The sequence below is a fragment of the Thamnophis elegans genome, chromosome 12 (assembly GCF_009769535.1).
Source record: "Thamnophis elegans isolate rThaEle1 chromosome 12, rThaEle1.pri, whole genome shotgun sequence".
NCBI classification, from domain to species: Eukaryota; Metazoa; Chordata; class Lepidosauria; order Squamata; family Colubridae; genus Thamnophis; species Thamnophis elegans.
The window spans coordinates 45,416,235-45,439,292 of NC_045552.1; the positions used below are offsets into that span (position 1 = coordinate 45,416,235).

The 23,058-nt window shown below is 43.0% G+C and overlaps 1 protein-coding gene across 1 annotated transcript; it reads left to right on the top strand.

Annotated features, from left to right (window-relative positions):
- Nucleotides 1-21,038: 21,038 nt before the first annotated feature.
- On the top strand, nt 21,039-21,842 carry LOC116516107 (dachshund homolog 1-like). Its single transcript, XM_032228511.1, has one exon. The coding sequence runs from the start codon at nt 21,182-21,184 to the stop codon at nt 21,839-21,841; it is 660 nt and encodes a 219-aa protein (XP_032084402.1). The 5' UTR covers nt 21,039-21,181; the 3' UTR covers nt 21,842.
- The last annotated feature ends 1,216 nt before the right edge of the window (nt 21,843-23,058 follow it).

Consider the following 23,058-nt stretch of genomic DNA (forward strand, 5'->3'; position numbering starts at 1 on the left):
AATCAGCCTCAAATATAAGATCTAGAAAGAGCATTAAAGGTAAAGGTTCCCCTCGCACATATGTTCTAGTCGTTCCCAACTCTAGGGGGGCGGTGCTCATCTCCGTTTCAAAGCTGAAGAGCCGGCGCTGTCTGAAGATGTCGCTGTGGTCATGTGGCTGGCATGACTAAAAGCCGAAGGTGCATGGAACGCTGTTACCTTCCCACCAGAGGTGGGTTCCTACCAGTTCGCACCTATTCGGTAGAACCGGTTCGTCAAATCTACCGAACCAGTTAGAAGAGGTTCCACCAGTGGACCCGGAAAGCAGGCCACACCTACAGAAGAGGTTCCAAAAAGTTTTGAAACCCACCACTGCTTCCCACCACCAAAAGTGGTTCCTATTTTTCTACTTGCATTTTTGCATGCTTTCGAACTGCTAGGTTGGCAGAAGCTGGGACAAATAACAGGAGCTCACTCTGTTACGCGGTTCTAAGGATTCAAGCCGCAGAACTGCCAACCTTTCCGATTGACAAGCTCAGCGTCTTAGCCACCGAGCCTCCACGTCCCTTAGAAACAGCATTAATGAAGCCTAGAACATGTGTAGCAACCAATGAGAAGCCTTACGTCCACAGGCATAAGAGATGTCACCTCCAAAGTCCTTCTTTAACTAGGGCAAGTAACCACCTTCTGGTCCATTCACCAGAAAGCCCAATTAGAAAGGAAAGAAGAAAATATTTCCCATCGTGCATTGAAGCAAATTGGCTCTAAATTGAAACCATTCAGCTGCTGAAGTTCTTGGGATCACTTTCCTTTTCATCTCAGTCAGTCTGTTTATTACATTTTAAGGCCAGGACAAGGGAATGTGTCCATGAGTGCCTTGTAAGTACTTATAAATCTTTCTGAAGAGACAGTAAATAAAAAGTCAGACGAAATTAAAAGACATCTGTAACTCAACCTGACTAGAATCCTTGAGTGAAACACAAAAGGAGTCATCTATATCTAGGTTATAAGATAGTGTCTAAAATTAAACAAAACACGATAACCTCTAAAATCACATAATAATAATAACAACAACAACAACAACAACTACTACTCCGCCATTGCCGGTCCCAAGCCCGGATGAGAAAGGAGGAGGGTTGGGGTCAGATTGGCAACCTAGCCCCATAAAAAAAAAAACTGCCAACCCATACAATATGGTGAAAGAAACGAATAAAAATTTTATACCGCATCAGTCGTCGCGCGGGTTAACAAGGGCCACGGCGGATGTTGGGGTCCCTGGACATCCGTCGACAAGTGGGCTACAAGTGGACCAGCCAACAAAACGACAAAAATATAGTGCAGATGAAAACCGTGCCATAATGGCCTGTTACTACAACTCAGAGCCAGAAAAAAGAGGTTATTTAAAGCGAATGTGTGAATTATGGAAACAACAATATCCAGATTCAAATGTTGGTGAACAACGACTAGCAGATCAAAGGCGATTTATTATACGGAATAAAGTGTTTAGTGAAGTTGAACTAGAGGAAATTCAGGCAAATTGCAAAACCAAAAAAACAATATCACAAGCGGAAATAACTGATATTCAAGACACAACTAAAGACATTATAGTAGAACTCCCAGAAGAAGCTCTCGGGGAGGAAATAACACCACCACCACTAGAACCAGTTATCACTGAACCAACTGATGAACTAACTCAAAAACAAAAAGAATTGAAGGATAAAACCATGGAGCATTTTCTGCTTAATGAGGAAAGGCAATGTTTGCCATCACTAAAAACTGTGCCTAAGAAAATTTTGGCTCCTATCATGAAAATGGTTAATGCAGTGTTTTCAACAATTGAATCGGGATCCATCTTGGAAACAAACCAGTTAATGTACAGCACAGCTGTAATAGTCACTAATGAACTAGGCATTAAAATCAAAGTACCTAGTCACACAACAGAAAAAGCATCAAAGCCAAAGTGGAAAATCCGATTAGAACAAAAAGTCAAAAAATTAAGGACAGATGCTAGTAACTTAAAGAACATGCATGAGCAACAGCTTAAAAACAACAAAATCATAGATCGGCTAATCAGAAGATATAGATTGGATACAAGAAACATCAACTGTAAAACAGCAGATAACAGCAACAGCTAGAAAAATTGAAAGATATGAGGCACGAATCATTCAATATAAACAAAATCAGCAATTTCGATCAGACCAGTGGCATTTTTATCAAAGTCTTAATGTGAATCGTGACACCAAAAGTGAAAAACCAGAAAAGCAGGCCACAGTTGAATTCTGGAAAGAATTGTGGGAAAATGCAAAGGACTACATGCAAAATGATCCATTGGAATTTGTGCAAAAATTATAATATTAAAACAGCAACAAACTGGTGGGAACATCAGCCTGAAAAAGTCACCGAAAATCAGATGGTCAAGATCTTGTGGGATTTCCGTATACAAACGGACAAGATACTGGCACATAATACACCAGACATCACACTGGTTGAGAAAAATAAGGTCACAATCGTAGACATCGCAATACCAGGTGATAGCAGGGTCGCCGAGAAGGAACATGAAAAAATCGCAAAATACCAGGACTTAAAAATCGAAATTCAATGACTATGGCACAAACCAGCAGTGGTAATTCCAGTGGTAATTGGCACACTGGGTGCTATTCCAAAAGCACTGGAATTACATTTAAAACAGTTAAAAATTGACAAAATCACCATCAGTCAAATGCGAAAAGCCGCAATGCTTGGATCTGCACGCATATTACGAAAATATGTTACGACGTCCTAGGCCCCTGGGTGGGGCCCGACTAGTAACCAATGCCAAATCCAGCGAAACAACTGGCCACTGTGATACAATTGTATAATAATAATAATAATAATAATAATAATAATAATAATAACAACAACAACAACAACAACAACAACAACAACAACAACAACAACAACAATTCAGTAGCATAAATGATCCACTGGAATTTGTGCAAAAATTATAATATTAAAACAGCAACAAACTGGTGGGAACATCAGCCTGAAAAAGTCACCGAAAATCAGATGGTCAAGATCTTGTGGGATTTCCGTATACAAACGGACAAGATACTGGCGCATAATACACCAGACATCACACTGGTTGAGAAAAATAAGGTCACAATCGTAGACATCGCAATACCAGGTGATAGCAGGGTCGCCAAGAAGGAACATGAAAAAATCGCAAAATACCAGGACTTAAAAATCGAAATTCAACGACTATGGCACAAACCAGCAGTGATAATTCCAGTGGTAATTGGCACACTGGGTGCTATTCCAAAAGCACTGGAATTACATTTAAAACAGTTAAAAATTGACAAAATCACCATCAGTCAAATGCGAAAAGCCGCAATGCTTGGATCTGCACGCATATTACGCAATTACGTTACGACATCCTAGGCCCCTGGGTGGGGCCCGACTAGTAACCAATGCCAAATCCGGCAAAACAACTGGCCGCTGTGATACAATTGTATAATAATAATAATACCACTGCTCTTATAGAACAGCAATAGCACTTAGACTTATATACTGCTTTGCAGTGCTTTTACAGCTCTCTCTAAGCCATTTACAGAGTCAGTCTATTACCCCCGTCAATCTGGGTCCTCATTTTACCGACCTTGGAAGAATGGAAGACCAAATCAACCTTGAGCCGGTCAGGATCGAACTCTTGGCAGTGGGCAGAGTCAGCCTGCAATACTGCATTCTGACCACTGGGCCACCATGGCTCTTCTGTTGTAAATTGAGGGCAACCTGTGTTTGCGAGTAGAAGTGACCTAGCCTGGGTACATCGTCTGAACAGGTAAATATGGTTTGAGTTTAGCTTGAGAATACAGACAAGTGTGGTTTATTTTTAAAAAAATCAAGGTTAAACAGATCATGGGTTAACCTGATGACCATATCACTCAACAGACTGCTTCTTTTATCAGAAGCAATATTAGAGAAGTGGTTGAGTTTGAACTAAAAAATCAGTTCACAATACGTGTGATTTCATTTCATTTCATGTCTCATGAACTTTATGCAAGAAACCATGGTTTAGTGCAGGGGTCACCAACCTTTCGGACCTCAGGGACCACTAAATTCATACGTTTAAATCTCGCAGACCACTTAATATGATCTGCCTAATGACTGGCTGGGTGGGCGTGGCAAGGTGGCCATGTGACTGGGTGGGTGTGGCCAACTCGATATCACTCATGTCAAAGGGCACCTTGCCAGCTTCTACTTGCCACTCCTCGCCTGCCTGCCCAGGCTCCTTAGGGCTCCAACAGGAACAGTTGTTGGAGCTAAGCAGCCACCATGAGAAAGAGTTGGCAAAACAGCTCAGTTCAAATTGGATCTGACTGAGAAGGAGGCTCAGCAGAAGCACCTCACTGAGGACTAGGAGCATAGGCTTTCCACGCAGAGGGAAGACCTGAGGGAGTACAAGGCCAGGTACTGGGGCCTGGAGGCTCAGCAGGCTGAAATGGCCAGCCAGTTCCAGGTCATAATGCAGTCCCACTGGAACGAGGCCCTCCGGCTCTTTGCCACCAGTGGTGCTTCCCTCCAGCCTTCGCCCAAAGCCCCCCACCAGGAGGCTTAAGCAGACCCCAAGTCGGAATTTCTGCCCCCTTTCGACCTGCACAAAAAGACCCCGAAGGGGGAGACTCTCTGCAGCAAACAACCCAAACATTCATTGCACGTACCTGGCCCAGGGGCCGAAGTTTGAGGACTTAGAGCAATATAAAAAATGCAAATAGAATTTCTACGGACCACCATAATTTTCTCGCCGACCACCAGTCGGTGACCTCTGACTTAGTGCAATGGGAGAATCAAACTGGAGGAGTGTACGATGACTCTTCCTACTCAATGCTCTTCAGATTTTTGTTTTCTCGTCAGTTTGCAACAACAATCGCTCTCGCAAATGAACACAGGGAGTAAACGAATACAGACAGCACATGCTACACCCATTTTCTCTTTTTCAGTGTTGTCCGCCCTGGCAGAATGCTGACAAAACAATTCCTCCTTTGCACAAATGTCAGGAAACTGTGTGCAGTTCTGGACAGTTGAGTTTTGTCCAGCCTCTGAAGTGGAAAGTCGGCATTGCTTTCTCACATCACTAGGTGGCAGGACTTTCAGATCAGTGTTGATGGCTTGTCCCTTTTTTTTAGGGGTCTGGCAAAACAGAGTAACAGCCAGTGGGAACATGCTTGAAGCACATGACAGCTGCAGTCAGACTACTATAGGTTCAAATGTGGACAATTTGGGCACCGACCACCAAAGAGGAAGGTTGGTCAGGATAATGGAATTTGCAAAGATGATTCAATTGACTTTCTCGATTTCAGAAAGCACAATAGCTACATTTCTGGCTTCCTGGGAATGCTTTGTAGTTATTTTGCATGGAATGGGGGGTGTGCACTTAGTAGTTAGGCTTATATACCGCTTCATAGGGCTTTCAGCCCTCTCTAAGTGGTTTACAGAGTCAGCATATCGCCCCCACAGTCTGGGTCCTCATTTCACCCACCTCGGAAGGATGGAAGGCTGAGTCAACCTTGAGCCGGTGAGATTAGAACTGCTGAACTGCAGATAACAGTCAGCTGAAGTGGCCTGCAGTACTGCACCCTAACCACTGCACCACCTCGGCTCTTGGTGTGTGGGGGATAAGAAGAAAATTGGACAATAGAAAAACATTTTTTTTTCTTTTTTGTAATTGTAGAGTAAGAGATGTGGGGATGCGGTGGCTCAGCGGTTAAGATGATGAGCTTGTCCATCAGAAAAGTCAGTAGTTCGAATCCCTAGCGCTGCGTAACGGAGTGAACTCCCATTTCTTGTCCCAGCTTCTGCCAACCTAGCAGTTCAAAAGCATGTAAAAGTGCAAGTAGAAAAATAGGAGCACCCCGCCCTTTGGTGGGAAGGTAACAGCGTTCCATGCGCCCTCGGCATTTAGTCATGCCGGCCACATGACCACGGAGACGTCTTCGGACAGTGCTGGTTTTTTGGCTTTGAAACGGAGATGAGCACCCCCCCCCCTAACCAGAGCCAGGAATGGCTAACACATATGTGCGGGGGGAACCTTTACTTTTACTTTTAGAGTAAGAGATAATTTTGTAATTGAGCTTATGTTTGCTGCAACGGAAATCAGAAGCTTTTGTTTCTTTTTATTCTTTCTTTCTGCAGCTTTACCTTCTTTCTTTTTTTTGTTCCTTGTACTTTTTATTAGTTTCCGTGACTTCTTTGGAAAAATGTTTTACTTTTTATTTATTTACAAAAAAATTATATGCCACCCCATCTTACTATCCAAAGTGACTTTTAATAAAACATGTTTGTGCATGTGAGTGTTAAAATGTTTGCTGCATGGAACCCAGCTCTGTCCATTCAGCACATATTTATGCATTTGGGGTTCCCCTGTTAATCAAGTTTACACACTTTTATGGGCTCACACACATAGCATCCCTCATTGCTAAGTAGGGTTATCATCGTTTGCACAATAGGCTAAAATATGGTTGGCTAAAAGTCTGTAGAGATTCTCAGTCATCCAGGTCATGGTTGTCCCAAAGATGTATTTTTCAGGAGGCAACTGGAAAACGGTCTTGGTTTTTTTTCTTTGAAGATGTTTCGCTTCTCATCCAAGAAGCTTCTTCAGTTCTGACAGGATAGTCGGGAATAGAAGGATTTATATTAGCAATAGCAATAGCACTTAGACTTATATACAGCTTTACACTGCTTTATAGCTCTCTCTAATATTCCTTGCAGAAAAATAGGACTGCAAATATGCAGTCATTTGCATCTTTTCCTGTTTTTTTGCAAATTAGCAAAAAATTGCTGTCTGCAAGGAGTATAAATCCTTCCATTCCCCACTATGCTGTCAGAGCTGAAGAAGCTTCTTGGATGAGAAGCAAAATGTCTTCAAAAGAAAAAAAACAAGAAAGTCCATTTGCTTCCTTAAAAAAAGCACCTCTGGACGGCAAGTTGTGTCTTGTAAACCTGGCTTTTGGAGTTTTGCTATGCATTTGAGTCCATACCCTCAAATTTTAAATTAACTAAAACAACAACAACAATCCAGGACCTTCAAGGTCCCTGATCACACCAACACATCATGTTTCGAGTTAGCGTATCCTGAACTGTGTCAGACCCAAGGGATCAGGACCACACATTAAGTTCCAGTTAAGCTGATTTATTGCTTATGCCTATTCATAAGAATCAGAAGGAAGGCTGTGGCTCAGTAGCTAAGACACTGAGTTTGTTGATCAGAAAGGTTGGCAGTTTCGCGGTTCGGATTTCTAGCCCTGTATAATGGAGTGAGCTTCCGTTACTTGTCTCAGCTTCTGCCAACCTAGCAGTTCAAAAGCATGTAAAGAATGCAAGTAGAAAAATAGGAACCACCTTTGGTGGGAAGGGAACAGTGTTCCGTGCGCCTTTGGTGTTTAGTCATGCCGGCCACATGATCACGGAGACGTCTTCGGACAGCGCTGGCTCTTCGGCTTTGAAACAGAGATGAGCACCACCCCCTAGAGTGAGGTATGACTAGCATGTATGTGCTAGGGGAATCTTTACCTTACTTTATTCGTAAGAATCTAGTCAACTAAATACCAAATTGGCAATAGATAAGAGTGAATGGAATTCAAGAGGAGTTTGGCTTAAACCGCTTGTGGGAACGTAACGGTTTCAGGCTGATTCCTGTCTTGATGCCACTCCCAGGCTCTGCCTGTCCTTTTCCTACACATTGCCATTTATACCATGGGAAAATAGGGCCACGATCAACCTTTTTGGTCGGGTGACATCTCCTGTGATTGGCTGCACTGCGAACCACCAGTGGATTTATTTATTAAATCATTACTGTGTTTCCCCAAAAATAAGACAAGATCTTACTTTCTTTTGACCCCCCTGAAAAGTACTTATTTTCGGGGAGGTCTTATTATTTTGGAGGTGCAGGAGGTGGAGAATGGGGTCACCTCATGGCTGCTGCTGTATTGCAATATCTTCAGAGAGTGCTTATTTTCAGGGAAGGGCTTATTTTAGCGCATGGGCTCAAAAGCCCAATTAGGATTATTATCTGGGGAGGTCTTATTTTGGGGAAAACAGAGTATGTTGCCTGCCTCAATGTTTTGAGTGTTTCAGAATGGCTTATAATAGTGTAAAACATATGTGTGTGTGTGTGCACGCGTGTGCATGTATGTTGCAATTGTGCTGATAAATAAATAAGGGGAGACTAGTATAGATCTATTTCAAGCTATTTAGCTCTCATCAGCTAGCCATACCCTTACTCGGAATCGAACCTGGGCTGTATTACATATTAGGCAGTTATATTAGCCACTAAGCCACAGGCTCTCCTCCTTTATCAGCTAAGCCAGGGAAATAGGTATGTATTGTGTCACAACCCCTGGTATGACCAAATATGGGAGGGAGCATACTTAATATATATTAAATTACATTGAACAATTCAATAAATTTATGAATTAAATAAACAGATTTCAGTCCCAGATCAAATTTCCACCTGTTGCAGGCAGTGGCCATGTCCTTTAACAAAGTTGTGTCTTGTTAAACTGCCGTTTTTCTAATAAACCACAATGAATCATGTGCAACCAGCAAAGTCGGCCAAACCTCAGACTACAGGTAGTCCTCGATTTAAGGCTACAATCAAGCCCAAAATTTCCGTTGCTAAGTGAGACAGCTAAGTGAAATTTGCCCCATGTTACGAGCTTTCCAGCCATGGCTGTTAATTGAATCACTGCAGCTGTTAAGTTAGTAACCCGGTTGTTAAGTCAATCTGGCTTGTCAGAAGGTCACAAAATGGGATCTTGTGACCCGGGGGACATGGCAACGGTCGTAAATATGAACCAATTGCCAGGCATCCTAATTCTGTTGATGTAACCGTGGGGATGCTTGCAACGGTTGTGAAGGGTGAAAAATGGTCCTAGGTAACTTTTTTCAGTTCTGTTGTAACTTCACATGGTTCCCTACACAAATGCTTCAAAGTTTGAGGATTAACATCCCCTCACATACAAACGCAAAACAATTTCAACTGGCACAGAGCAGAATTGAGTTTGAGTTTATTGACATTTGTATGCCGCCCATTCCCTTGGGACTCTGGGCGGCTTACAGACAAGACGAAAAACATATATAAAAATTAAAATAAGAATACAATTATTAAAATTTCACACCATGCATACTGTTAAAGTGGGGCTGGATACTAATCAACAGCCCCAGGCCTGCCGGAACAGCCAGGTCTTAGTAGCTTTACCGAAGGCCGGAAGAGTAGTAAGGGTCCGGATCTCAACGGGAAGATCGTGCCATAGGGACGTATATGAACATATATGTGTAGAGTAGACCTAGGAGCATATAAGGGAATATGGAGGTAATCTAGTCCAACCCCTTCCCAAGGCAGGAGTCCTTCCTTCTCTTTGAGAGCCATCAGTGGCAGACATGAGGGAAATGGTGTGTGTGTGTGTGAGAGAGAGAGAGAGAAAGAAAGAATGAGAAAGAAAGAAGTTGGAGAGAGAGAGAGATAAGAAGGAAGGAAAGAAGGAAGAGAAAGAAAATAAGTGGGGAAGAGAGACACAAGAAGGAAAGAAGGAAGAGAAAGAAAGAAAATAAGTGGGGGAGAAAGACACAAGAAGGAAAGAAGGAAGGAAGGAAGGAAGGGAGAAAAAGAAAGAAAGAGAACTTACGATCACAACACAGCCCAAAATTTTAGATGTTAAGCAAGAGCTTTGTTAAGTGAGTTTCACCACATTTTCCAACTTGCCCATGCCCACTGGGTCACATGACTGCCAAGCCACTCCCACCCGGTCACATGACTGCCAAGCCACTCCCACAAAACAGGCCACACCTACAGAATAAGTTCTAAAAAAAATTGGAACCCACCACTGCTGTACGTGATTGTTTCTGGGGTGTGTAAAAACTAGTCACTGGCTTATGGCGATGTGTGAACTCCTTCCTGTATTCAAGTTGATATTGGAATAAAAAAAACATGGGCTCAGATCCCATCAGATGATCAGAATCTTTTGCAAGATTGCAGGCGATGTCGGCCTTCAGGAGGTGGAATGTCAATCAGCGTTTCTCACCTGTTTTGCATGCAAATCTTATTTTCTCTGGCTTCCCCCCCACACACCCACACCTCCAACTTGTGTCTGTTCAGCAGAGCTGCCAATCACGGGAACAAAGAAGCCATACCTAATACTTAATAAGGAATATCACATCTTTGAGACATTAGAAAACAGATGTCACTTTGTTTCTTCACTGCTGATGTATGTAGCAGAAATGACACTCTAATTAATTTAATGCAGTATAAAAGTACTGATTATTTATCATGGCTGACAATAAAATTAAGAAAACATTCAATTACAATCAGGAGTAATTCATTATTTATTGATTTTGCCTTATGCACATATTAATACAATGCATTTAATTACAGGAAAGGGTATCATTGCTTTGTTGAAAGTCAAGCCTCTGAAATCCATTTAATTAGGCTTCGGTGTTTCCATATTGCGTTTCTGCAGAGAGCTTTTATATATTAGCAATGCCATTAGGTGCTCCGTCCCGTGTACGAACTGTCCAATTCAATGTGCATCCAGGAGACAAGGCTTCGGTGTGATTAATGTGACATTTTAAACTGAAGTCTAAGGTGTCTCTAAGGTTAGATCCAGAGCCGTGACCTCTTCTAGGTAGCCCGAATCAGAATTTAAACGTCCGTCAGTCCTCGACATACGACCAACCCTGAGGCCAAAATTTGCCAAAAACATTTGTTCAGTGAATTTTGACAATTTTTTACGGCTTTTCTGCCATAACGGTTAAGTGAACCCCTGCAGTTGTTAAACTAGTAGCATGGTTGTTTGTTTGTTTATTTATTTATTTATTTATTTATTAGGCTTATATACCGCTTCATAGGGCTTTCAGCCCTCTCTAAGCTGTTTACAGATTTTTAGCAAATTGAGTCAGCAAATTGCCCCCCCAGGGCAATATTTTTTTTAAACAACAACAATGTGTGGACAAATAAATAATTGGAAATGCAAATACTTTTAATTTTAAAATAGTTTTATTTCACTTTACCGCATGCATTTAATGGATTTATTATAACCTGGCTTGAAATCTTTAAGGCATTCAGCATCCAGATTAGCTATGTTAAAATAAAATAAAAAGAACTTGTATCTGCAATGCTTTCAGACCCAGCATGAAAACCAATTACAGCAAATGAACTAAACGCAGTTACAGAAAGAAAAGGCAATAGCAGTTAGACTTATATACAGCTTCATAGGGCTTTCAGCCCCCTCTAAGCGGTTTACAGAGTCAGCATATCGCCCCCACAGTCTGGGTCCTCATTTCACCCACCTCGGAAGGATGGAAGGCTGAGTCAACCCTGAGCCGGTGAGATTGGAACTGCTGAACTGCAGATAACAGTCAGCTGAAGTGGCCTGCAGTACTGCACCCTAACCACTGCGCCACCTCGGCTCCTGAGGAGAGGTGAATCTGCCTTTCCCCTTGACTTTGCTTGTCCGAAGGTCGCAAAGGTAGATCGCATGACCCCGGGACACTGCAACCGTCGTAAAGATGAATCAATTGCCAAGTGTCTGAATTGTGAACACGTGACGATCGTGGGAATGCTGCAACATTTGTAAGAGTGAAAAACAGTCACAACTCACTTTTTCTAGTGCCATTGTAAACTTTGAACGGTCACTAAGTGAACTTCTATAAGTCGAGGACTCCCTGTGGCAAACCACACTGTCCTAAAACAGGAGAAATAATTTACTAAAAATAGAATAGAATAGAATAATGAATAGGAATAGGAATAGAATGGAATGGAATAGAATAGAATAATGAATAGAATAATGAATAGAATAATGAATAGGAATAGGAATAGAATGGAATGGAATAGAATAGAATAATGAATAGAATAATGAATAGAATAATGAATAGGAATAGGAATAGGAATAAAATAGAGAATGGAATGGAATGGAATGGAATAGAATAGAGAATGGAATGGAATAGAATAATGAATAGAATAATGAATAGGAATAGGAATAGAATGGAATGGAATAGAATAGAATAATGAATAGAATAATGAATAGGAATAGGAATAGAATGGAATGGAATAGAATAGAATAATGAATAGAATAATGAATAGAATAATGAATAGGAATAGGAATAGGAATAAAATAGAGAATGGAATGGAATGGAATAGAATAGAGAATGGAATGGAATAGAATAATGAATAGAATAATGAATAGGAATAGGAATAGGAATGGAATGGAATGGAATAGAATAATGAATAGAATAATGAATAGAATAATGAATAGGAATAGGAATAAAATAGAGAATGGAATGGAATGGAATAGAATAGAGAATGGAATGGAATAGAATAATGAATAGAATAATGAATAGGAATAGGAATAGAATGGAATGGAATAGAATAGAATAATGAATAGAATAATGAATAGAATAATGAATAGGAATAGGAATAGGAATAGAATGGAATGGAATAGAATAGAATAATGAATAGAATAATGAATAGAATAATGAATAGAATAATGAATAGGAATAGGAATAGGAATAAAATAGAGAATGGAATGGAATGGAATAGAATAGAGAATGGAATGGAATAGAATAATAAATAGAATAATGAATAGGAATAGGAATAGAATAGAATAGAGAATGGAATGGAATGGAATAGAATAGAATAATGAATAATGAATAGGAATAGAAACGAATAGAGAATGGAATGGAATAAAATAGAATAATGAATAGGAATAGAATAGAATAGAATAGAGAATGGAATGGCATGGAATAGACTAGACTAGACTGGACTGGACTGGAATAGAATAGAATGGAATAGAATTCTTTATTGGCCAAGTATGATTGGACACACAAGGAATTTTTCTTTGGTGTATTTGCTCTCAGTGTACATAAAAGGAAAAAACAGAAAAAAGAGAGGGGAAAAATATATTCATCAAGAATCATAAGATACAACACTTAGTGATAGTCATAGGTTACTAATATATCAATCAAACCATACTAGGAAACAAACGGAACAATATAAATCATAAAAATACAAGCAACATGGTTATAGTCATAAGTGGGAGACAATAGGTAATAGGAAGGATGAGAAGAATAATAGCAATACAGCCTTACTAAATAGTTCGATAGTGTTGTGGGAATTAGTTGTTTAGCAGAGTGATGGCATTTGGGGGGAAACTGTCCTTGTTTCTAGTTGTTCTGGTGTGCAGTGCCCTATAGCATCGTTTTGAGGGTAGAAGTTGAAACAATTTATGCACAGGATGTGAGAGGTCTGTAGATATTTTCACAGCTTTATTTGTTTGCTTGTTTGTTTATTTATGGCTTATCCTTTTGAAATAGATGGCAATAGCTAAAGTAAAGGTTCCCCTCGCACATATGTGCTTGTCGTTTCTGACTCTAGGTGCTCATCTCCGTTTCAAAGCCGAAGAGCCAGTGCTGTCCGAAGACGTCTCCGTGGTCATGTGGCCGTCATGACTAAACGCCGAAGGCACACAGAACGCTGTTCCCTTCCCACCAAAGGTGGTTCCTATTTTTCTACTTGCATTTTTTACGTGCTTTCAAACTGCTAGAATGGCAGAAGCTGGGACAAGTAACAGGAGCTCACTCCGTTATGTGTTGCTAGGGATTCTAACCGCTGAACTGCCGACCTTTCTGATCGACAAGCTCAGCGTCGAACCCACACATTTTACTACCCCACAAACTAAGTTTTCCCTGCACCTGTTTTGCCTGGCCCTTCTCAAACGGCTGTGAAACAGCTGAATCCCTCTTGTTTATTTTCTCATATTTTATCTCTGCCTCGGATCTGTCCATCAGCTTTGATATGTAATGAGAATGCCCTGATATTTTCCCTGGTTGCCGAGACCGAGCAGTGGGGTTAAGAAGTTAGTTTTCTAAAGCTCAAACTGATAAATATTTTAGACTTTAGAATATATTGCTGAAAACCAAAAGGGAATTGCATGATGGATATACATATATGTGTAATTTCTGAATTCAGGCTTGCTTGCTATGGCATTTCCAAAGAAGCTTAAATGAAGTAACAGGAAAGTCAGCTTCTTTGCCAAAATAAAAAAAAAAGTTTTTATTTACACAACTTTACAGAATACAGAATAACAGAGTTGGAAGGGACCTTGGAGGTCTTCTAGTCCAACCCCCTGCTCAAGCACTGGTAATTGTTTTCACTGTCCGGAAATTTCTCCTTAATTCTAGGTTGGATCTGTCTTTAATGATCTTCCATGCATTATTTCTTGTCCTACAATGTGCAGTATGAACCTGTACACTCATATCTGTTTTTCCCCCTTTCTTTAAAAAAAACCCTGGGTTATTATTAACGGTGACTGAGCGAAACATAGATTGAAGCAATGTGTCTCAGCAACTTTAAGATGTGCAGTCTTCCTGACTAGGTGGCTCAGTGGCTAAGACACTGAGCTTGTCGATCAGAAAGGTTGGCAGTTCGGCGGTTCAAATCCCTACTACAGGCCTCCTGCGTGAGCAGGGGATTGGACTAGATGACCTCCAAGGTCCCTTCCAACTCTGTTACTGTTACTTCCAACTCCCAGAATTCTGGAACTTCTTGAAAGTTCCAGAAATATTGGAAAGATACCTATGAGATAGAAGAAGCAACCCCTTCCCAAATTAATGATGTCCAGGAAGTTTGTCAAATCTTTAATATTAGTTATGGCTCATAGAAACCACGTGAATGCCTCTTTTCTTTCTCATTTTCTTATACCAAATTATTGTTGCTTTATCTTTGATATCTGACCCACAGTTGTACTCTTAACTTTTTAAAAACAAAAATGATGTTGGGCTGTAAATGATCAGTTTTCTACGATTCAAATAGAAACCAGAGTATAGATATAGCTGATTCTCTTCAAAAGCAAGGAACCCTCTACTCCTACAAAAGCCTCCGTAACAGAACTTGTCAAAAAGCGACAGCTAAGAATAACTACCTTCTGATAAAGCCAAGAGAGGGGAACTTACAAATGTTAAAAGACTCCTTGGAATCCAGCAAAGTACCCTCATTAAATCGTTCACCACAAACAGAACATTCTTATTGTCTCCATCTAAACTTTCTCTATACTGCCAATATCCTTCTGAAAATGTAGTCTCCGGAATCATACCAAGCGCTCCAGATGTGATTCTTCTTTTTTCTCCATCCCCAGGTTCCGCCAATTCTTTCTTCTACCCAGAGTAGATATAGAATACAGAATAACAGAGTTGAAGGGACCTTGGAGGTCTTCTAATCCATCCCCCTGCTCAGAATCTGTAGGAAGAGACTTAACGTTGGATGCTGGAATACCAGGAGAGCAATCCTAGCTTCCTTAGGTATTCCTGATCATTTTTAAGAATTGAAGCTTTGTGAATTCAACAGAACTGTCATAGAGGAGACATGATAGCAGCGTTCCAATATTTGAGGGGCTGCCACAGAGAGGGGGAGGTCAAGCTATTCTCCAAAGCACCTGAAGGCCAGACAAGGAATTATGGATGGAAACTGAACAAGGAGAGATTCAACCTAGAAATAAGGAGGAACTTTCTGACAGTGAGAACAATCAACCCATGGAACAGAAGTTGCCTTCAGAAGTTGTGGGAGCTTCATCACTGGAGGCTTTCAAAGAAGAGACTGGACTGCCATCTGTCAGAAATGGTGTAGGGTCCCCCTGTTTGGGTGGAGGTTTGGACTAGATGACCTATAAGGTCCCTTCTGTTAATCTGTAATGATCCCTGCAGTTGACACTGAATGTTCTATACTTAGTGTCATGTTTAAAGTCAGTTTCTTCTGAATTCTTTAGAACTACTGAATGCTTAGTAGGAAGTTTTTCAGAGAGTATGGATGGGTTCATTTAATGACCATTCAAAGATATAGTGGCACTGAAAAAGTGACTTATGACCGTTTTTCACACTTATGACCTTTGGAGCATCCCCAGGATCACACAGTCAAATTTGGAAGCTTGGCAACTGTCTCACATTTACGACGGTTCCCGGGATCATGCAACCCCCTTTTGCGACCTTCTGGAAAGCAAAGTCAATGGGGAAGACAGATTCACTTAACAGCCATGTTACTCACTTAACAACTGCAGTGATTTGTGGGCGTGGCAGGGAAAGGATACTGCAAAATCACCATTCCCTCCCCACCCCACTAACCTGCTTTCCAGCTCTGTTCTCCTGTGCAGGGCAACAAAAGGAGATCAGCTGGGAGGCAGCAAGGGCGGGGCCAGCCTATTTGCTGGTTCTCTGAACTACTCAAAATTTCCGCTACTGATTCCCCAGAACCTGTCAGAACTGGCTGAATAGCCACCTCTGCTTAAACCAGTGTTTCTCAACCTTGGCCACTTGAAGATGTCCGGACTTCAACTCCCAGAATTCCCCAGCCAGCATTCGCTGGCTGGGGTATTCTGGGAGTTGGAAGTCCGGACATCTTCAAGTGGCCAAGGTTGAGAAACACTGGCTTAAACTGTAACTGGCTAGTTCAGTTTATTTATGCAAACCCCCGTCAACTTTTTGTACAATATTAAAAAAAAGATCGACATACATTCAAGCCGTTTATCTTTTCAACAGCCACGAGGATTCGGTTTCCAGATTCCTGAGAGAAAAAAGGCCTGGACCACCCAAATTTCTAATTGAGAGAATTAGCCCCAAATTTTTTTTTAAAATCCTGTCCACTTTTAAGGGTTGAATCTTTAATTCTAAAAAAACAAGACTCCTGCAAAGATCTTCAGACAGGAAATATAAAACCTAATTGATAGGTTTTGCAACTGTTGTTGTTTTCCTTCTTTCCTTCCAAGGAATTTTGCCCTCCCCTCAAAGACGATCAAATTCCTTGCTCTAGGATCTCCCCACCCCACCCCCCCACCTCTGCCCTGACTTTAATGCTTTCCATAAGCTAAATAGATTTCTAAATAAGGATGAGCTTTTTTGCAAGGCCAATGGAAGCCTTGAACATCAATTCCTCTTCGTGTCAAGAGTGGCATGAAGCAATATAAAATCATAAAGGCTGTATAAAAACAGTAGCCTTGAGAAGCAATAATCCATGAAAAGAGAACTGCACTTCTCCATGGCTCAGGAAATGCTCAAGGTTTCTAAATTAATTCAGGGGGAATGGCCCAGCTTACCTGTTCCTAGAGCAGCAACCCCCATGGAGAGCCTTTTCCACCGACCAGAGGGAGTGTGGTTTCACATGCTGCCTGCATGCCACGGATGGGGCATCACTTGTTTGCATGGGCCGGTTTCTAGCATGCCGCAGTCATGAAGCAGACTCCTCGTCCAGACGAAACCTCTTTTTACTAAGCTCTTGTGAATTCCTCTCATTCACATCCAGCAAAATGTCTTTCAAGTGTGAATTTACAACCACAGATCTTATCAGGCTTGGAGAGCTGCCAGGCCAATATCTCCGCAATGCTGTACAAGAAATTACTTGGCAAGGGGTCCCTGAGAGTCAGGAACAAATCTTCACAATAATTAAGCGAACTAATTGTCTCCTGCAAGCTCCACTCCCCGTTCGCTCCTCTTTATTCCCCATGGGAGGGGCCATTCACTGTCCACTTGTGCCTTTACTCCTGAGTCGGCCATTGTTCCTTAACTGTTCCCTTCTCCTGGCAGCTCTGCGCATGTGCACATCGGGAACAGGCTCCAGCTGCTCCTCTGCCTCACTGATGTCTGACTCCAAAGGCAGCTGATAACTGTCGGACGGCCCTGGCCCCCTCTCCGCCTCTGACACAGAGCCCTCATCAGAGCCTTCCCCAGACTCCAGGACTGGCCCATGTTCCTCCCCAACCTCCTCACTGTCCGAGTTTACCACCATCTCCGCTGGCGGGCCACAACCCGGTGCCAGTCCATGGACCTGGAGACCCCTGTCGTAGAGGACCTGACACCTTACCTGTTTGTAATTCATTTTGCAATTCTGCATAGGAAAAGGCAATGGAGACGGGTTACACAAAGAACACAGGTTTAAAATAATAGATGTGCTTTGCAGCTTTTCAGGTAAGACCTTGTTTAAAGGCAGCTGATCTCTGATTCTCAATTGTAATCGCTGGGAGAGGCTGCTTCGTTGATCTTGGAGCATCTGATACAAGCATTCTAGTTGATCCGTAGGAAAGTGGATTCAGTCCGCCTGTAGCGGGACCTGCAAGCTGCGGCTGTAGTCCTGCATCAGTCTGTTCTCACTACAGATTTGCCAACTGTAAACCACGAACCACTTAGGAAGAATGTTTTTTTTTTAAAAAAGAACTGATTTAAGTTGGTGCAGGTAAAGTACCGTGTAACCGTATGATTGAAACTCCCTCTGTGGTTTAGTTCTTCATCTGGGCTACTACATGAGTTCACAGCAGGCAGCTGCACTGGCTCCAATCACAGGAAGCCCTGTAAAATACAGAGATTGAAACTTGATAGGATAGGATAGAAAATAGAATAGAAAATAGAATATCGAGCAGAAAATAAAATAGAATATAGAATAGAGTAGGGTAGGGTAGAATAGAATCTAGAATAGAAAAATTGAATAGAATCTAGAATAAGAAAATAGAATAGGATAGGATAGAAAGAATAAGGAAATAGAATAGAAAATAGAATAGAATATAGAATAGAATAAGGAAATAGAATAGAATAGGATAGAATAAATAAAACAAGGAAATAGAATAGAGTAGGGTAGAATAGAATATAGAATAGAAAATATAATATAAAATATAGAATAGAATAAGGAAATAGGATAGGATAGAATAGAATAAGAACATATAATAGAAAATAGAATAGAATAATGAAATAGAATAGAATAATGAAACAGAATAGAATAGGATAGAATAAATAAAACAGGGAAATAGAATAGAGTAGGGTAGGGTAGAATAGAATATAGAAGAGAAAATAGAATAGAATATAAAATATAGAATAGAATAAGGAAATAGAATAGAATAGGAATAGAATAGTTCTTTATTGGCCAAGTGTGATTTGACAAGGGATTTGTTTCAGTTGCATAAGCTCTCAGTCTGCTTGCAAAACAACAAAATAATCATAATCAACAACAGGATAATAATTTTAATATTATTTAATTAAATTTTTAATTATTTAAAGTAGGCCTTGACTTACCAGCATTGTTTAGCAACTGTTTGATACTACAATGCCATTAAAAAGTAACTTATGACCAGTTCTTGCACTTATGCCTGTTTGCAGACCCTTATTGTCAAGTGACCAAAAGCCAACTGATGCCTTGCGGTTAACATTTGTCGAGCTCCGTCTGCTTTCTAAACCACGTTTTACAGCTTAGCAATCTGAACGAATCGAGCGAACCATGGTTAGTCCAATGTAAGGTTAGCAGATCTAGATGGCAACACAGTGCATTTTCTGCATTCTTTCTGTTGCCATCCATCCGGCAGTTATCCAGAGTTTTGCAACCCCGGCAGCCAAGAAGTGGCTGAACGATCATGCTTAATAATGTCTGAATGCAGCTCTAATAGGAGTTTAGTAAGCATCGTCAGTTCTTTGGAAATGAAAGTCTTGCTTGTTCGAGGCTGCTGTAGAGTGGAAAAATAAGTTACTGGCATATTTGCACATGGCAAACCGTAGGTTTGGGTTTGTTTTTTTTTTAGCTTTGTTGTGTGAATGCAGCCACTCTGGTTAGGAAAATCAAGTTTTGCAGCTATGCAGAAGCCAAGGCCACAGTTTGGGCTTTAAGCTGGCCAAGCAAACCGGATAAGAGAAGGATGCTATTTTTAGGAAGCTCCACCCTCTAGAAGAATGAAATATTTTGGGAAATATATTTTTCCAAACAAGTTTTTTATTTTGTATTATTTATACATATCAATGTGTGAATGGTGTGATACCTGGGTATCATACATTTCAATACAAAGAAGCATAATATTGTTACTCAAAATTATTACATTTCATTCTCATTATTTCATATTGTTTGCACATATCCTTACTACCACTCAATTCCTAAAACTTCCTTATTCTTTCATATACATTAATATGTGTGTCTGTCTATCTATCTATCTATCTATCTATCTATCTATCTATCTATCTATCTATCTATCTATCTATCTATCTATCTATCATCTATTATTCCCCTCTTATTTTTTTCTCTATTTTAAACCCCCTCCCCCATGCCATTATAATATTCAGACATTTCTTTTCGATTTTCCCTCTTCAACTGTTTTATTATTCATATTCTCCTTATTTGGCTCTTCACATCTAAGCTTCATATTTTGGGAAATATTAAACCGGCACATTCTTACTTAATCCAAGCCTTTGCCATTTCAGGTTCCATCTATCCAATCTCTCTTTATAGAGCCCCCGTCCCCAAGTCTCAATACTTTCCATAACTTTGCAGGTCTTCCTCCGCCCCTCCCCACATCCGCGGGCGACCCTTCAAGCTTTTTTTTTTTTTTTTTCTCTCAAGCGAGTTGGTCTCGTGGCTGTGCCCCTCCACGCACAAAGGGCTCCCATGCCTCGCGGCCCGAGCCCGGAGACACGTGTAGACTCATGCAGATGAGAGTGAGTGAGTGTAGACTCATGCAGATGAGCTTGTTTGTGTGTAGATTCATGCAGATGAGTTTGTGTGTGTGTGTGTGTGTGTGGACTCATGCAGATGAGTTTGTGTTTGTGTAGACTTATGCAGATGAGTTTGTGTGTGTGTGTGTGTGTGTGTATCTGTGTGTATGTGGTCACTCTAGTGCCCGTCCCCAGCCTCATTCATCAAACTTCCCCGCTGCTTCTAAGTTGGCCATCTGGACGCTCGATCTCCAACCGGGCGCCCGCTGGACCGAAAGCGACTCGGCAGGCAATAGAGCCTCCCGAGAGGCTTCTCCAAAAGCCCCTCCTGGCTCGGGCTGGGACCCCCTACCCGGGGTGGGGGCGGAGCCAAGAAGGACCTCTCCCACTCCCTGGCCCGGGGCGCGTGGAGGCGGTGAAGGGGGGGGGGAAGAGGGGGGAGAGAAGGAAAGGCGAAGGAGGCGGGGCGCCTGCTCGGCCAAGCGCTGCTTCTCGGGCGCTCCACGGGGAAAGGGGCGGGGCGTGGGCGGGGCCAGAGTCCGTCCTTCCCAGCCCCCACGCCCCCCTCCCTCCCCACGCCCCCCCTCCTTGCATCGCTCGCCGGCTGCTTTCGCCTCCTTTCCTCGAGGAAGCGGCCAACAGTTTGGAGGAAAAAGTGGAGCCGGCCGGGTTGGATGCGGCTGCCGACGCCGACGCCGAGCCAGGCGGCCGGGGCGGAGGAGTAGAGAGCATGGCCGTGTCTTCTCCCCCGAGCATTCCCGCAACTTCCAACCCCGGAGGAGGCGGAGGAGGCGGCGGCGGCGGCGGAGCAACCGGCGGGGGCTGCAGCAGCGGCGGCGGCGGTGGAAGCAGCAGCAGCAGCAACAGCAGCGCGGGGGGCTCGGCCGGCTTGTTCCGGGCGGACCCTCTTTATGCCCCCAGCCCCTCCGAGTCCCCGCGGCTGGCCGCCGGCGGCGGCGGCGGCGGGAGCAGCGGCGGCGGGGCGAGCAGCCTCATCCACGGCTTCCTCTCCAACGCGGCGCCCGCGGGCGGCGGCGGGGGTCTGGGGGTCCCCGGGTCCGCGGCGGCGGCGGCGGCGGCCCCTCTGGTGGGCAACGAGTGCAAGATGGTGGACCTGCACGGGGTGAAGGTGGCCTCCTTCGTGGTGGACGGGCAGGAGCTGATCTGCCTGCCGCAGGTCTTCGACCTCTTCCTCAAGCACCTGGTCGGCGGGCTGCACACCGTCTACACCAAGCTCAAGCGGCTGGACATCGCGCCCGTCGTCTGCACCGTGGAGCAAGTGCGCATCCTGCGCGGGCTGGGCGCCATCCAGCCGGGCGTCAACCGGTGCAAGCTCATCACGCGCAAGGACTTCGAAACTTTGTACAGCGACTGCACCAACGCCAGGTGAGCGCCGGTCGTGGTGTGTGTTTGTGTGTGTGTGTGAGAGAGAGCGCGAGAACGAGAAAGAGAGAAAGAAAGGAAGGGAAGAAAGGAGAGAGAGAAGAGAAAAGAGGGAAGGTCAGGATTTGCATCCTATCTTGTGTGTGTGTGTGTGTGTGTGTGTGTCCCTTTTTCGGGAAAGGAGACCAGACCCCTTATTTGGGGAAGGGGGGAGAGTAGAGGAGGAGAGGAAAGAAGTAGAAGGGAAACAGAAAGAGGAAAAATTCCATTCCTCGGCGAGATAATTCTCTTCCGAAAGTGTGAATGGGGGGTGCTTAACGCTGGCATGCGAGGGGTCGCGCTTCGTTGTACAAGGGTCTCTAACGGGTGCTTTGTGGATTCCCCTTCCGCCGTCCATCCCGCTTCGGGATGAAGAACCAATTTCCAGTTAGTGGCTCTCTTGCCTTTGGAAAGGAATACACACAATATTATAATGAAGAAGAAAAGGAAAGAAGGGAGGAAGGAAGAAAGAAAGAAAGTAAGTCAGGATTGACACCTCCTCTGGCATCTGGGACTTTTACAGGGCCAGGAGTCTGTGAAGAAGGCTTTTTTGGGGAGCCAGTTTGACACCTGGAGTAGTAGGACAACTTGCAACTGGGGGGTGGGAGTGGGGAACTTAAGGAGTGGGGAAAGGGATCCTTTTGAACCCCCTGCCTGTCTGGATTGGGAGGAGGCTGGGGGGACGGACTGTTCATTCAGACAAAAAGGAGCTAACTTTTCTAGGAAGTCCAAGGTCCCTCCCAATTGCTTTGTCTGAGATTGTGAGATCTGAACCCGTGACCCAAAACTTTGTCGCTGTGAAAATTAGAGGGCTTTTGGGGAAGGCAAGGGAAAGGGAGTCGAGAAGGGTGAGGAGAGCGGCGGTGGTATGGTCCCAACTTTTAAGCGGGTTTCTGGGGAATCCTGCCCGTCCCGCCATGAAAAATGCCTCTTTGAGATGGTGCCCTTAAGTTGGGTTGTAAAAAGAACTTTACTGAAGTTGAGGAGCAAGGCTGGTTGCAAAACACAGAATTTGTCCGCCAGTTATTAAGACCCCGTGCGAACAATGTGGATCTAAGCCCATGCTTTAAAAATTAGGGGGGGGGCATTTGGTTTCAGGGGTGTTGCAGGATATATTCCTTTGCAAGCAAATGGGACCGGGCACAGACTTTGGAGTTTAAGGCCAGGTTGCACCTTATGCATTAA

Coding starts and splice junctions, on each gene's coding strand:
- LOC116516107 (XM_032228511.1), top strand. CDS start 21,182: ATGGCCGTGTCTTCTCCCCCGAGCATTCCCGCAACTTCCAACCCCGGA.